The 16,259-nt window shown below is 34.9% G+C and overlaps 1 protein-coding gene across 3 annotated transcripts in view; it reads right to left on the bottom strand.

Annotated features, from left to right (window-relative positions):
- ATP9B (ATPase phospholipid transporting 9B (putative)) overlaps positions 1 to 16,259 on the bottom strand; it is a 166,264-nt gene that overhangs the window by 125,152 nt on the left and 24,853 nt on the right. For 2 of the 3 annotated variants that reach the window (XM_065628827.1, XM_065628828.1), the window contains exons 3-5: positions 15,951 to 16,101; positions 11,268 to 11,381; positions 7,432 to 7,540 (exon numbers count right to left, since the gene is read on the bottom strand). In XM_065628827.1, the coding sequence (XP_065484899.1) occupies positions 7,432 to 7,540; positions 11,268 to 11,381; positions 15,951 to 16,101 (374 nt within the window). The remainder of the gene's footprint in view (positions 1 to 7,431; positions 7,541 to 11,267; positions 11,382 to 15,950; positions 16,102 to 16,259) is intronic. The other variant, XM_065628829.1, reaches the window with a different exon arrangement.

Genomic DNA, 16,259 nt, shown 5'->3' with positions numbered 1-16,259 from the left:
GTACTGTCTTTATTACACACTAACGTGTTGTTAGAGCATCCTGTATATCCCCACACATAAAGAAGTGGCCTGTGGCATCCAAGCCAATTCTACAACGAATCTGAATGGCAGGGCATATTCCATTAGAAATTAAAGGGTATAATGTGGCAGTAACTCAAACAGTGGGTTAAATTTTAAGAAGTCAACAAATAACACTTTCCTTTAGACTAGCAAAAATGAGAATCATTAGATACCATTTCAGAGAACATTAAAATAATGCAATACTACATCTTAGTGAAGATGCACTTAGAAAAAAGACACTGAATTTTATTCACTGCATAAATTATTTTTGCAAACTATTTTTTCTCTAAAAACATCTCCGTAGCAAAACACTCTTCACCATCTGTGTAATTATCAATAAAAAGTCCAAAGCTGTGAGAAGTAGCTGCGCATCCAGACTTTATAGTCCACCATAGCGCAAGGCTTTCGCCTAAAGCAACATATAGAATTATGCAGAACTGGAACATTGAAATGTGTCTGTAGTAATTCATTATACTCCCAAGATAAAGCCTTGTGAAATGAATTGCAATGATTTGAAAAACTAATAAATATCTCATATGTGCTAACCAGTACTTCACATAAAAATTTAAGAAATGAAGTAAACAAAATGTATCTTAGTATCTTTTTATTAAAAAGTGTCTACTACCTGTGTGCAAGCTACTCCTGATAGAACAGTAACTTCTGAAAGTAGCATTTTCAGATTCTTTTAAATTTGCTATTACATCTTACTCATGGTACCTTGAGTACTGACTGAAGCACTGCTTCTGGAGTTGGTAACAAAGCTTGTCTCTAACCCATAAATATAAAACTTTTGAATGAGAGGAGTCAAATAGAGACCATATGAAAGTTTTACCTGGCATCTATTAGCCTGAGTTGTCAGCATAATTAGTGTATACATAACATAATGGGGAGCTGGGTGGGGCAGCCGAGGAAAGCTTAAAGCTACAGTGAGGCCAAAGTGAGGATGCTGATCTTTCAGTGGAAGTGCTGTCCTCAGTCCTCCTTTCAAATTCCATCTTACAAAAAGTGAGCTGAGGTTAGTCTTTAATCACCAATATAAAACTCTGGAGAGAAGCTTCCTAGCTCCTCTGCATACTATCTCCTTTTTGGCAAAATGGAAAGCCTTCATTATTTCTTATCCAATCTCCTGGATGCTGAAAAAATGTGGAAGAAAACAGTTACCTGGATATTCTTCTCTTCCAGCCTCTTTTCGAAATTTTCTTGCATAAAAATTTCATGGTATGTTTCTGCTGTTGCTTACTACTTCCCTAATCAGCTAGATTAAATTGATATAATTCTTTAAAAATGTATCTGTTCCGAATGGTCTAAGTACCAGGAATAAAGTTGATGGTAGGTTTAAGATATCGCAAGCAATAAAGACCTAATGTTGTACCTCTAGATGCAGAAATAACGATATTTGTTTTAATGCAGCGGCTTTTTAAAGAGCAGAAGGATGACCTGCTCTTGAAGAGCTGAAATTTGAATAAGAGGTTTCAATACAGATTTCAAATAACTGCAAAAGAATAATATTACAATAACAAGACATTCTGACAAACATTTTAAAGTTGCAGATAGCATAGGTATAAATGATTAAAAATGACTGCCTCTTGACAGAGACCATTTTGCAATTGTAACAAGGCTCAATTGAAATACAAACTCAGTAATGTGGCATTTTAGGAACAGAGCAGCTCACACTGCATAAACATAAGTTAAAAAAAATAAACAAAAAACCACCACTGTAGCTCTCTAAAACCAACTTAACAATTCTCTGATTTTAAAGGAAACATAATAGCTTTCACACTTTCCTCTCTTCTTATATATAGCAGTGATTGATGTTTTCTCAAATTCACACAGTATTGCCATGTATTTTCAACTTCACTACATTCTTAAACACCCTTTAAGGATTGAGCAAAGACATAAGTTTTTCACATTTGAAGCCTGCATGGAATTATTTGATTAATTCTCCTGACATTCATATTTCCTTTTGCTTTGCAAGTTGTGAAGTGAGAGTTCTGCAACACTTCCAAAAATCATATTAAACATCTGCAGATTAAGTGATAGACGCGTGCCTCTTCTTCAACTCACTGTTGTGACTATTATAGTTAATTACTGATATTTTTTCTTCAAAACTTCAGTAATGCTGCAGGGGCAAGGCTAACTAGGAAAGGTTTAGGGCAGGACTGCCAACTTCAAGATTGCAAAGGGAAAAAGTTAAAATTGTTTCGCGATGTTATTATCTAATTGCCTTCTGGCAGCTTAATAAAAGAGATAATGGCCTGTTTATGAACTTGAAGTGATTCTTCTGCAGAAGAGAAGCATTTTTTCATAGTCATACTGAAGTGCAAGAGACAGGGAGCTGCCCCAAAAGTATAATGGTCCCTGTCCTCGTTTTGTTAAAAACAAGACCAGTTCTCTTTCAGTGATTTTTCCTTTCAGCTAAGTTCTTCTAGGTGGCTGTACTTTTCTGAGTTTTTGCCTGCGTATTTTTCCTCAGATGCTGTACTAGGTGCTCATAAGAAGACCAACGGAATGCTGAAGAAGCACATGTTTAGATTTATTACTATGGTAGCCAAGAAAGACTGATAAGTTTTCCCACATTCCCTAGTGAGAGGGGCGTGTTTGAGGAGGGGTGGATGGAACAGGTGACTGAAACTGACCAACTGAGTATTCCATCCCATAATAGTCATACTATCTAAGGGGGTGATCATGAGGGTCTGGCTCTCTTTGACCATGGCCAGCATCTAGAGAGGACCTTGTCTGTCTGCCTGAGATCTGGAAGGCCTCAGGCCCTGCATCCCTGAAATCCAGTTTCTGGTTTGCTGCGAAGTCCCGCCCATGACTCCTGGGTACCTGCCCTGCAGTTGCTGGAGCCACGCCACCTCTGCCCACCCAGCTCCGCCGCATATTGAGCATTCAAGATTGGTTTTGTATATTTTGTATATTTTCTCTATTTATTAGTAGCATTAGTAAAACCCTTTAAAACCTTCCGACTTGAAGTCTAAGTCTCTCTTCCTTCCTCCTTATCTTCCTATCATCTTTCTGATCTAAAGGAAGGCGTGGCGGGAGGTAAAAGGGGTAACAGAGAGCATCTGCCACAGTTTATTGTTGCCTTGCTTTAAACCCTGACAGTCCCTTAGGGACCTCCCAATCCAGTCCTCCCAAACCTGCATGTACAGGTCTAAATTTTTTCCATTGCAGTTTCTGCTCTACAAAAGGATATGCAAGTGAGGTGCTCTGAAGCAGAAAAAGGCAATTGACAGGATCTTCAATAGCAAGAAAATTCCAATTCTACATGCAGATATTCGTTCTCCTTCCAACTTAAACTTGCATCCTGACTGAAACTGTCTGTTAAAGATCTGCAGACATTTATATATAAAAAAAGGAAAGTAGATTTTGCAACAAAACACCTTAATAAGAAGGTTAAGACAGCAGAATGCATCATAAACTGAACAACTTAAGAGACTGAGCATCATAATCTATGAAAGCATACAAAGAAGATTTGCGTGAAAGACATGGAGACGGGTACACTTAATTGACTTGCTCACAAAAATTCAATACACTTACTGATTTTCATGTTTCATCATTTGCCACAAAGGGTTGCAAAAGCAGAAACCGTTCAAACTTCACATGTAGCGCGTTCACTTTCTTGACAAGTGCAAAGTTACTTACAGCAAATTCACCAAGGGATGACTGAAGACTGAGCTTTGCCATGTTACATTGCAAATAGAAAATGACATAACACTGGATATGCCATGTCTGTGGACATAAAGCTGTCCCTTGCTGCCTAAGTACAATTAAGCAACACTTAAAACAGATGTCCCATTCTCTCGATTACCTGCTCAGAACAGCTCATTATTATTCAAAAAGCTAAGACTTACTGATTAGAACAAATACTTATTCAAGGTCTTGAATCACTAAAAAGAAGTTTTAAGTCTTCATGAGTCACTAATGTGAATCTACCTTCTTTAAAAAGCTGGTATTTCTTACACAGCAACATGCACATCCTAGGAGGACATTCATACGTTTTATCTGTTTAGGGGTTCCTGAGCCTAAGAATGACTCCACAGAAAGTCAGCACTGCTAGGTAGTCAAAGACACCCTGATTTTAAACTATTACAATGCTGCGTAAAAAGATTTTAAATTACAAATCAGCCTAACCACATTATCTTTATACAAGTAATTAATCACAATTCAAATCCAGTAGCTTCTCTTGCTACAAATACGTATGTTTCCCTACAGTAAACAAACAATTTAGGAAACAATTGTTATCTTCCATAAATGGTACAATTCAACCAAGGCCAATGCTGTACCTTGCTAACTTTAAGTCTTCCCACAGTCCAATTTGAGCAAGGGCAACCTGCTTAACCTCTCTATGTCAGTTTCTCCATCTTTGAGATGAAAAAAAACCTATTTCAAATAAAAGACTGTAAAACCTACACAAGTCATCAAATCACTGGGTGGGGGGGGAAGATGCTAGAGCAGTATACAATGCAGTTCCACTCCGAAAAGTGACTCTTAAGAGTGGCATCAATTTTCAGGCTTTTAATTAAATCAGTATCAAGTTTGTTCATTCACAAGTAACAAAGCCTTCTTTCTCCAAGCCATTAACCTGTAGGTTAGTATAGTAAGCCTAACTGAATTTTTCCACTTGAAGAGTACTGCCAGTATTAAAAGTTAGGTAGATTACATTGAAAGTTATTTATAAAAGTAGTTTGCAGATGTGTAGTACTTTATAAATTTAAACAGATAAATACTTTGATCCTTCTCAAAATCTGCAAAAAAACTTGGTCTAATTTTATCATAGCAGAAAGTCCCATTTTTTGCCTCAAAATTATACCAGTCCATTTCAGAATGCCTTATTATGAAATAATCCTATATTATGAAAAAGGTGCAATTTATCATCTATTCATTATTTTATTTATGTGTTTGTGGCAATTATTAATACAACTTAATTTTGAGAGGGGACTGCAATGTTTTTGTTCTTAAAATTCACTACAACTCAAAACATTCTTAGCTCAACTACACCATAGTCAACATAGGATTCAGAGATCATTGTAAGCAGAGATCTTGAATCTTCTGTAGAATATCATGATCTTAAAAACAAGCAAACAAACAAAAAAACACCACACAAAACAGAAGAGAAAGCAAGTATGAACTCATGATGGCACCAACACCAAAACCTGGAAGTTGAAATAGACATACGTGTTTGTGCGTAAAAGCTGACATCCTTTTTTAAAAAGCTCATTTTTAAAACTTCTTTTGAACAGGTCATTGCTCTCTACGTGTCAGTTCCTGATGTAACTGCTTGGCTTTACCTATATACTATTGTATACTATTTTTAAATCTCTGTTCTGTATGTAGGCAACGGCTGTGTCAAGGTGACCAAATCCAATTCTAATTTGACAGCTTTCTTATTTCTAGGAGAAGCTACAAAAGAAAAAGTTTCTCAAACACACATGGACCTCATGAAATATTTCATGAGCCGGGAAAGAGGAAATCAGGATTCCAAAACTTCTACTTAAATGCTGCTTAAATACCTAGAAATTTACCAGAAACTCCAATATTAACTCTAAACAAGTTAAATGAAAAAAGAAGCACAAAAGGCATAAAACTTAGCTCTTAAACCAGCAAGTATCGGTCTTGACTTTTACATCACACTGGTAACTATAGACAATACATGTGCTTCCAGAACTAAGAATTTCAGATTTCTGACACTACTACTGAATAGGGTAGGATTGTACTATCTGTTTCAAAGGTAAGTGTTCAGTGGCCTACCATAACAGATCTAAAAAACGAATAAACCAACTAGCAGGTTAAATTACAACTTGGAAAGAAAAGCCATTAAGAGTCAGTTTCTTTACAGATTGTATTAAAGTCTGTAAAGATCTGGAGGCCAGCAATGCAACCACTTGTATTAAACAAATGATAGCTGTCCCATTTGCAAATTTCCACAGTAGTATGTTTAAATGTTGATTAAACTATTTCAGGCTGACAAGGAAGGGAAGAACCAAAGGCAAATACTCCCTACAGTTGCTCCCTTCTGTATGCAAACTCCAGAAAACAATGCAAGTCTCCATACAGTGAGGAAGCAGTGGAAATTCCTCTCAGCTGCTAGGTTATGTCATTCCTAATGGGGCTGCTGCCTGTTTATTTACCTTCCAGTTACTTTTAAAAATGTTCAGACAGAACATACTCATGTTACCTTACGAGCTTTTAATCCATTTTTCTGGAGACAAAATTATCCAGAGCTACTCCAAGAGTTTAGATTCTAATTAAAACTCCTAGATCTAGTGAGGTTACTCTTCCCACTGACTCTCAGAAGATACTCGCATATATATATAGTAAAAAGTGCAGTGAAATGGATGTTGGGAATTAGTGAACAGAATTGACACTTGCCACAATGTATGCCATATGCCCTAACTGCTTGAGATGCTAGCTCACATTCCTTAACCTCCCATTTTCTAGAACTTCTATGCCAAGGAAAATCTTTAACAGAGACCTCCTAGGATATTGTAGCAAAATAACTTTCAAGAGTAATTTTGAGGTCATATTGTTTTGTAAGGTTATTCATTACAGTTCGACTTGATAATATTCATCATTTTTGGCACCCTTCTATATCGCAGTCTGTTGTGAATCTAAACAGTAAAATGTGCTAAGCAACACAGAAGTGGAGAGGAGTGCGTAGTTTTTTTCTCTTATGCCCACATTTAAAATTTACAATATCCTACCAAATTTAATTGTCACTTCGCAGCTGAAGTACTTCATTTCCTTAAAAGTCTTCATGAAAAACCGTCAAAGATTATGAGTCCAAAAAAAGTTTAACTGTGATTTCTCCTATTAATTATTTCTGGAAAGAAAACTGGCTGTTCCAACTGCGTGATCATATAGATTTAAAATTATCTGCAAAAATTGAAATCAATATGTTTGATACTGAAGCTCACTCACAATACATATCCCTTTTCTTAAGCACAAATATATCCACCAAGTTGGAAAGGCTCTAGTGAATTTTAATTAGATCATATTTCTTAGTTACTGATCCCTTATTTCCTATATACACTTGATACACAGCTGACAGTGTTGCTGAGTTCCTGTTCAGTATCAATTTCAGAGGAGAACTGCACTTTGAAGTAATAGTACTCAACAGCAGAATGCTTCAGAAATATATACAAGTATATACATACAGCTTTGCTTTTCGAACAAAAAGATCTACAACACTTCGTAAATAGATAAGGTTCAACAGTCATATTTATCTGAGGGAAATCAAGCACTTCATTTAGTTCAGTATCAGTTTCATTTTGATTAGTACAGCTTAATACTATAATAATGTCTTTGAACTGAAAATCTGTAACGTAGACATAAGAAAAAAATGAAATATTTTCATGTCTTGCTAACCTCGTACTGTCAGCTTGCTATATAACTGTGAGTTCATTTCCTTGTCTCTCTTGTAACGTCGAAATTCATCAACAGCTTCCCGTACCACCGTGACCGTCAAAACAAATCCCTGTTAAAGATATAATTATGCAATTCAGAATTCTCAAATTGCTAGAATAGAAATACACAAGTAGGAACACTAAACAGGGTAAGAACAAATGCTTAGAATATTTACTTTTTTCTCCCCCCCTCATTTGGATTTTAGTGTTTTCTTCAGTATTAAAATAATATCTTGGTTTAGTCCAAAAAAAAGGTAAAATCATACCTTTACATTGTACAAATATAATTAAAATAACTACATCTCCAAATATATATGATTTAATTTGAAATTTGAAAAATTAAAATGCTTTGGATGACCTAAAGACAGACTTCATAGTTCAATAAGCATATTTTCCAATCTCCTGCAAATTTTGAGGTTTTACCAAAAACGTTTAAGAAGTCTCCAATTCTCAGTTCACTGCCTTTTTCCTAACACACAGAAATGAAATGGTAAGTGGATGGCTAGTTTAATTAATTTTGCCATCTTAAATGTAGTTATTTATCAATATATCACAAATATTGACAAAGAAAAAGGGAGCTTGTTCTGAAAAACCAAGTCTCTAAATGCTTTGTCTGCCATTTTCACAGGATAGTGCCACTTGCAGCTTCTGCTGCAAGCGCAGAGTGTGCTGCACACAACTAAGATGGTCTCTGGCAACAAAAGATGGTAAGCTAAAAAGAATGCATAGTAGTTCAGGGATAAGCACGTAAGAGTTTCCTCTCTCCCTTTCTAAACCCCCTCAGCTACGTTCTTCTGGCTTCTTAAACTCAAGTGGTCAGTCCTCCATCAGTGAAAGAGAAATAAAATTTTCAATAGTGCAGGCATCTTATAATTACATTAAGATGTCTAAAAAATTCAAATATTCAAAAATCCTCCAACAGATAAGGTTCTAGATTATCTATCTAGCTTTGGACACCCAACAAGATTTTCTTTCTATAGAATAAAATTTATACCATTACACTTCTTTTCTTGCGGAAGTCTAACGGTTTGCCAACCTTCTCCAAACCGCCCAGCAAAAAGAAACGAGTGAAGGTGTGGAGTTTCCCTAAAGGAGTCTTGACTAAAATTCTCCTTTTCAACAGCAAGGGCTGGTTTGCAGTTCCGGCCCAAAATTCCAATACTGACTCTGTTGCAAACTTACAGTTCAAAACTTCTTGTTTGTTGAAGCTTACATTAGCTACAACAATTATACTAGAACTACGTAGGACAAAAAAGTGCTGTTGCAAAATGCATTCCTTTTCACTCCTAGGGTATAACTGAATGAGCAGTAGGATTTCCCCCTTTTCTGAAGCCTTCAAATACATCTCCCATTTGCACATATCTCATTAACTAGACAATAATCAAAGCACAGAATGCAAGGTGTTAATTGCAAGAGTTTCCCCTAGCAGTCACCGTACCTTGTCATGCAGCTCAGTACAGTTGACTGTGACTACAAGAAACAATTTAAGAAAGACATTTCCCTTTTTGGTCATTTGCTCAGAGGAACTTCATACTCTTCCAAAGGGGAGCTGAAACTCTGAAGCCAATCTCACAATAAAACCTGTCATTTTCTTTAACTGTAAGCATTTACATTTCTTTAGCATACTGCTTCCAATCAAACTTGGATGCTTTGCATCCTTTGTATGCTGGACGCAAAACGGGAAGTCTGTTCCCTACTGTGCAAATGGTAAACCAGTAAAATACAGTCTTGAAGAACTCCAGTGCTTGATCTAAGTGTATTTTGTCTGTTTGTTGTAAAAACTGTTGGAATTTAAAAAAAAAAAAAAAAAAATCAAAACAATAAGGAAAAAAACACACACACTCCCCAAAACCCCCACATACCAAAACCAAACAAAACCAAAACAAAAAACCAAAAAAACCCCCAAACAAACAAAAAAAACCCCCACAACTATAAACGTTTTAGCAGTCAACTTCTGTCAAGTTGGTTTTAAGTATTAAGCTGAACAATTTTTCTTTTCCTTTAAAATCTTGAGAGAAAATACAAGCCAAGTCATAGCTACTCCTCTGATTATTACTGAAAAAAAAAAAATATCTATCAGCAGTTACAGGTTCTTCCAAGAAAAACTAATTTATCTGTTAAGCAACAAAACCTAATGGGTCTGACTTAAATGTTTTATATTTTCATCATACATACTGAGCCTTACTGAACATCCAATTAATCTCTTTTATCTGGAGGTTAATCATTAGTAGAAAAGCTATTCAAGTAGAAACAAGTGAGTTTTGCGAAAAAAAGGTACGACGACTACTGAGATATTGTTGTATTTTCAAGCTGTATGTGAAAACTGGGAAACATCATTCAAAATATCCTTGATTTTTGGAACTATATGGAACAGATTACTGGAGTTCGCAATAAAAAGTATTTTCTCTGTTCTTTGGGCAGGGATGAGATGGGCCAAGATGCCAAGTGATTTTTTTCCTTACTGCCCCACTAACATATAGAAGCGTACACAGCACTTCAGTGGAAAGAGACCAACTTCCACACAAGGCTGACTTCTGGCTTTTCTTATTGGGTCACTGACAAAAGCCTTTGTAAATATCCATTTCAAATCCCACTGTTGAACAAGCTTGTGTTTTTTGTTGCAGAAGCCAGAAGTCGTCTGGAAAAAGAAGTGTGAAGAACCACCAGGACAGTCCCTCCATTTGTCAATACTTAAAAGGACACATGTTGCAACAATTAAAACAATGAGATCAATCCAGAATATTTACTCTGTTGACTTAAGAATGATCTTTACTCTAGAAATCAGCATGCCACTGTTCCTCTTGAATTCCACTGAGAACAAATGCTACTGAAAAATACAATTTTTTTTTTCAATTTAGAAAATAAAGCATTTATTCTTCCTGCCTTGCTTTTAAGCCCAGGCTGGAAGGAAGATGAAAAAGAAGGTAATGATCTGGTTATAAACAGGAAAAGAATTCCAAATCATGGGAATATAGCTGACAGACTACCAAAAGGGCTTCCTCTGAAGAGAATAAAATTTTCAAACCTTAGGAAATCTGAGTCTGAAGCAACTGGTTTGAACTGTTCCCAAGAAAATACTGCAGAGGGCTGAATAATAAAAAGACATATTGAAAGGAAGACAGTGCAACTGGCAGGGCAATCAGTTAGGAAAAGCATGTTTAATGAATAACTTATTTTCAAGATGCATTTTCCTCCTGCTTTATCCATGGCTTAAAATATTCTATTCCAATTTTCATGAAAAAAAGGACATGATCAAAACTGATACAGAAGGAATGCAAAAAATGTATGCTTTCAATCCTGACCTAGCCTGAAAACATAAAATAGTGAGCAAATAACAATAAACTGAATGAAATTTAACACACGAATGACCTATGTTATGAAATAAGGTTCACGACTGGCTGGAGGATTTTTTTGGTTTTGTTGTTGTTGTTTTGTTGGGTTTGTTTGTTTTGTTGGTTTTTGTTCAATGGTTGGGGTTTTGGTTTTTTTTTTTTAACCTCTCCAGTGAGCAGCAGCCAGAAAGGAACACTACTCACTCAGACTAGCTGGTTAATAAAAACTATCTCCAGCCTGTGGAGCAGGAGTGTGGTAGGCAGGTGGAAGGGAGGGCTGTCAAGCAACACCTTCTGGAGTATCTGCTGTAAAATATTGTCAGTTCAAATAATCATTTTACTTCTGTTACATACTTTAATCACTGTAGTTTACCAGATGCTAGTTTATGGAATGTATGCATACACAAACTTTTCATCTGAAGTTAAAAACCACAAAACTTCTAGTTAATAGTATTTTTCTGTTTACCAGAGGAGCCCAGTATGTGTACAGGTAGCCTATTTTCAATGCTGGTACAAACTGTGAGCAGGACACGACGAGAAAATAGAGGTTCAAGAAAAACTTGAACTGTTCATATAAAACCTAAAATGAAAAACACAAAAATAGATAAATGCCTTAAAATTTGTACCAATAATGTACATAAAATTCACTTTTTCATGACAGTAGATTTAAAACCATTATATGGCATACTATTACATATGGTACTATTACAATACTATTAGCACAATGTGCTTTATAGTACTATATAGCACAATATGCTATATATCAACACAAATTACTGCATCCACTCTAAGTTATTTTAATATTATACTGCTATTTTTGTTCAGAAAAATTCTTTGACATCAACGCCTCTTTTCACTCTGAAAAAGCAATTTGCTAAATTTTTGATATTTTCAAATCTGGACTATGTGAACTCAATCTTTACAAACATTAAATATACATCAAGGTCCCTGTGCAAATTCTGAAGTTTTAACAATAAACAGAATTCAGATGGTTGTAGAAGCATCTTGCAATAATTTTATAGCCACAATAGTTACCTTTATGTTTATGAGTTAAAACAGTATTTGAAGATTATTTGTATAGTATCAAATAAAGCAAAATAAGTTTGTGAGTATCTGAACTTATTGCTTACATTAAGTTTTCTTTTTTAACTGCTGAAACTTTTCTTCCTAAAAATACAGCATTAAAATTAAATCTTAATTTTTCCTGAAGTACTAATACTTAAATTGTGTTTTATTGGTCTCACAATGTCTTTTTTTCATAAAAAAGGTTCATATCGGGGCCTTAACAATAATAATTACAAAAATCATGGGCATCAAATGAACTGAATCCATTTACAAAAGTATCCTAGCCTTTGTCATTTGAACTTCTACAGAATAACAAAACTGAGTAGGCTCTATCATGCTACTCTGCATCACTATGATAATACCCCAAAACTCCAGCCGTGCCTGCAGCACCTAAAGAAAACACTATACAGGAACTCCTCGTTACTTTTGTTCCCCGCATTCCCTCAAAACACTCTCTCCTCAACACAGCCCCTGCAGTTGCTCCTCTTGCAGGGGTAGAAGCTCTGCAACTCACCTGCCTTCTTTCTGAAGTCCCCTGGTTCTCAGAGAGCTACCTTCAAGTCAGGCACACTCCTTCAAAACTACCCTACTGTTCTTAAAAATAGTGAAACTACCCAATATTCAAGAATGTTTTTTAGGAAGGCAAAACAAACACTACAGAAAAGATCCAGTGGGTAAGTGTGACACTGCTCTTCCCAAAAGGCTATCATGTAGAAATCTCAGAATAAGGCATTATTCTTCAGTTTCCATAGCAAGACAAGCTTTTTACAAAAGCAAGCATAGTCTAAGTAGTTTTCAGAACGTTTAAACTACAAAAAAAATTGTGAAAGAATAATATGGGCATTTGAGGTAACTTAGAAGAAATGCTCAGCATTAAATTTCTCAAAAGACTGCTATAAACATTGGTACATAAGATATGGTTATTAATAAATCAAAGGTTTGTGACATTGTAACCTTATCACAGAATACATTGCTCCATATTCTAAAGGAATGACAGATGCAGAGATTCCTTCAGTAATTAAAAGCATGTTCTCAACATTGCTTCAGTTATAATTACAATGCTAAGAACGTTTTTTGTTTTATAGAATTTTGAATCTTCGAAGACTTCACGTTTCTTTAGAAGGCCAGGATAACGTGGCATCTACAGCAGGATGAGCAGAAGTGGCCACTGGATTGGAATATTGAGACTTGAGAAAATGAATAATCAACTGTTTCAAAGCTAAAAAATTCAAAATAAATAAAAAAGCCACATTTAAAGAGTGTCTCCATCTTTTAGTCTCATAAGTCCGTTAATATCACAATGACTTCACCATGAAAATCAAAGTTATTGGATAGTTATCTATTGCTCTTATCAGTCCAACATTATTACTCAATTATGAAAAAACTATGCCCTAGGAGAAAATATTCAGTGAAGTTCATTTCAAAGTGTGTTTCTGGCAGGCACAACAAAGTAGCAGTACCTTAAAATTGCCAGTTTCTTGCAAGAATGCTACATTACTTTCAGCTAAAAGCTACCAAAACGGCCTGAAATCAGAAGAATTTGTCAAAAGGACAGAACTCTCTTCCACTATTTACCAACAAAATGCTAAAACCACAGAAGTCAAATTTGAAGTTGCAGGGAATGTTGGAGCATTCTTCCAAAATGAAATTAATTCAGCTTGAACCTGTACCTTATGTTAATATCGATGAAGCTCATATACTCATTCCTAGCAGTATGTTAACTGCTTACGACGACTTGACAAACCAGTTCAAAGATGAATCCACAGAGTACTTTGGGAGGTGCAGATCTGCAAGAGCACCCATCTTGCAGGAGAACGTGGGAGTTAAAAAGCACCTTCCTACAAATTTTTGAATCCTAGTAGACCACTGACAGTCCATTCAATACAAAGCTAAACACTTTGGTCTAGTTAAGCAAATTGAAAAGTCTACAGTTACATAAAACTGATTAAATAGACTACTGCTTCGAAGTTCAAGAGAGGTATCTTAAAAAAACTACCCATCATAGAAGATATTCTTTATGGAAATTTACACAAAATTCCTAAGCAGCTGTACCAAGATGTATATGAAATACAAATGGAAATTGAACGAACTGGTGTAAAGACAGAAGCTGTATTTTATAAATATGTAAGGAAATTAGATTATATTTTTGAAATGTTACAGCCCTTTTAGCCAGTAAGTAAAATTCTGTTAAACATTATTTTAAGCTTGTATTTTGATATGAAATAATTGATTATTACCCAGCTGTAATATTAAAAAAGATACAACTCTAAACAGAAGACAAAATTTCACATCGAAAATTTCAACCAGAGTCAATAACTGGAGTCAATATTTATGACTTAGTCACATTTAGGAGTTTCGAATGAATACAACTATTTTCCCTACAAATTACTTCTAGTGGAACAGCATAAAAAGCAAAAAACAAAACAAACAACACCACCACCACAAAACCAAACCAAAACAAAAAACCCACACTCTACCACACAGGTAGCTACACAGTATTTCTAAACAGTGAAAAGCTTTATGTCCAATATTAAAATTTAGAAACATTTTGTTTTCACCAACTATTGGACTTTATGTTTAGGTTCACGCTTCATTTTGAAGTTGCTACTGAGTTTCCAAATACTACCATCAAAATAAAAATCTGATTATGCCTGTACTGCAAAAAGCAACGTTTTCAAGAGATCAAAAAAGAAGTTTCTCTTTCTCAACAGGTAATAGCAAGCTGTGGCTGATCCCTACAGGAAACATGAACCTAGTTTAAGATTTGTAATCTACACTGCAGATTTCTAGTCACAATAATCAATGGCTTACTATACGCTTAATGAATTTTGTGACCTTTAGGAAAGCATATGTGGCTTAACCAATTTCAGTGTATTTAATAATTTAAACCTCGGAAGAAAACATTTACTTTGTTCAACAGAGATGAGAATATTTTATCCACCTGTGATAAGTGACATTTTCTTTCTTTGACAGGAGATCAGTCTTAATTACAAAGTCATTATTTTTTAAATTTGTTTTAATAAAGAAATGTATTAGAAAGCACTTGCCAGTCATTGGACCAAAGAGGCCAGAATAATAGAATCAATACTCTTATAAACCAGCATGATCACTTAAATAAAAAATTTAAGATGAAGTATGTCTGTATTCAAATGCAGAAAACATTTAGTTTTTTGCAATAGGGGACAGGACTCTTGGATGGTATTAGTAAAGTATGACTAAAAGTGTATTAGTAAAATTTACAATATCACGGCAGCATACATTTTCAGGTTTTAACTACTGAAGCTTCAAAATTTGTCTTCTCTATTGCTATTTTGTTATAACCATTTTTTTTAAAAAGTATGAAGTCCTCATATACACTGTGAACATTACAGGCAAAAAATTGAAATTAAGATGCAGTATGGCTTCTTAGAATAAAGCGTGTAAAAAAAAAAAAAAGTCCATTCCACAACAAAAGTATTGCCTGAAAAATTGCATTCAAAACTAAAAAGACATCACTTTTTCTAAAACTGCAATAAGAAAACTAACTCTGAAAAGTGCTAGTTTACTAAACTAGGCCTTACTTGTTATATAAATTGAAGATGTGGGTTGTTTCTGTCCTTTAAAGATTTGCCTGGTTCAGAATACTTTATTTATTATGCTTTCAATGGCAGGGAATATGAGAAAATATGTATGGGAGTACATTGTGATTTTCAACTATTTCTCAATTGAAGTCAGTGCTTTGTAGTATTTTCACAACTGATGATGTGAAAGTGCTTCTGTTTTAAAAAAAAATTACAAATTTCTAATGATGAACAGAAAAGTGCAAGGAAACCCATCTCAAATTTTTAAAGCTTCACTGAATTTCAATCGCTCAATCATACACACTGCAATTCTTTAGTAAATACCCCTTTGAAAACAAAATAATTAAGAAAAAAGCAGCCTTGCTCTCAACTGTCAATTTTAGTTGAAGACATGGAGATAAATGTAAAAAGAAAAAGAAGAATCTGGGCAAATAAAATTATCTTTTTGCAGAGGTGCCAAAAAACACTACTGAACATACAGTCAGCCCAACACAAAAAAAAAAAAAAACGGTTAGTAGCCTTACCCCAGGTATAAAGGTAAAGACGTTGTATTTTTGGTTTTTTATGGCATTTTTTGGGTATTTTTCTTCACATTTTTCAGGACACCCAAGCCACACTGTGCGAGCCTTCAGCTCTTTCTTTCTTCGGCAAATGTTTATGAGCCAATCAGAACAACTGAAAAGAAAAACAATTGTTCACTTTAAAACTAAAAATGTACTATGTGTGATTACTGTTTAGAAACCTGGATCCCTAAAAGAAAATATCAGGCTTAAATTTTTTTTGCCACATCTAAATAAGCAAGCATGATATATTGACTTGTAATACTTAGGGCA

Source organism: Caloenas nicobarica, chromosome 2 (assembly GCF_036013445.1).
Source record: "Caloenas nicobarica isolate bCalNic1 chromosome 2, bCalNic1.hap1, whole genome shotgun sequence".
Taxonomy (NCBI): Eukaryota; Metazoa; Chordata; class Aves; order Columbiformes; family Columbidae; genus Caloenas; species Caloenas nicobarica.
The sequence above is the reverse complement of the archived record's forward strand: the minus strand, read 5'-3'. Positions and strand labels throughout refer to the sequence as shown.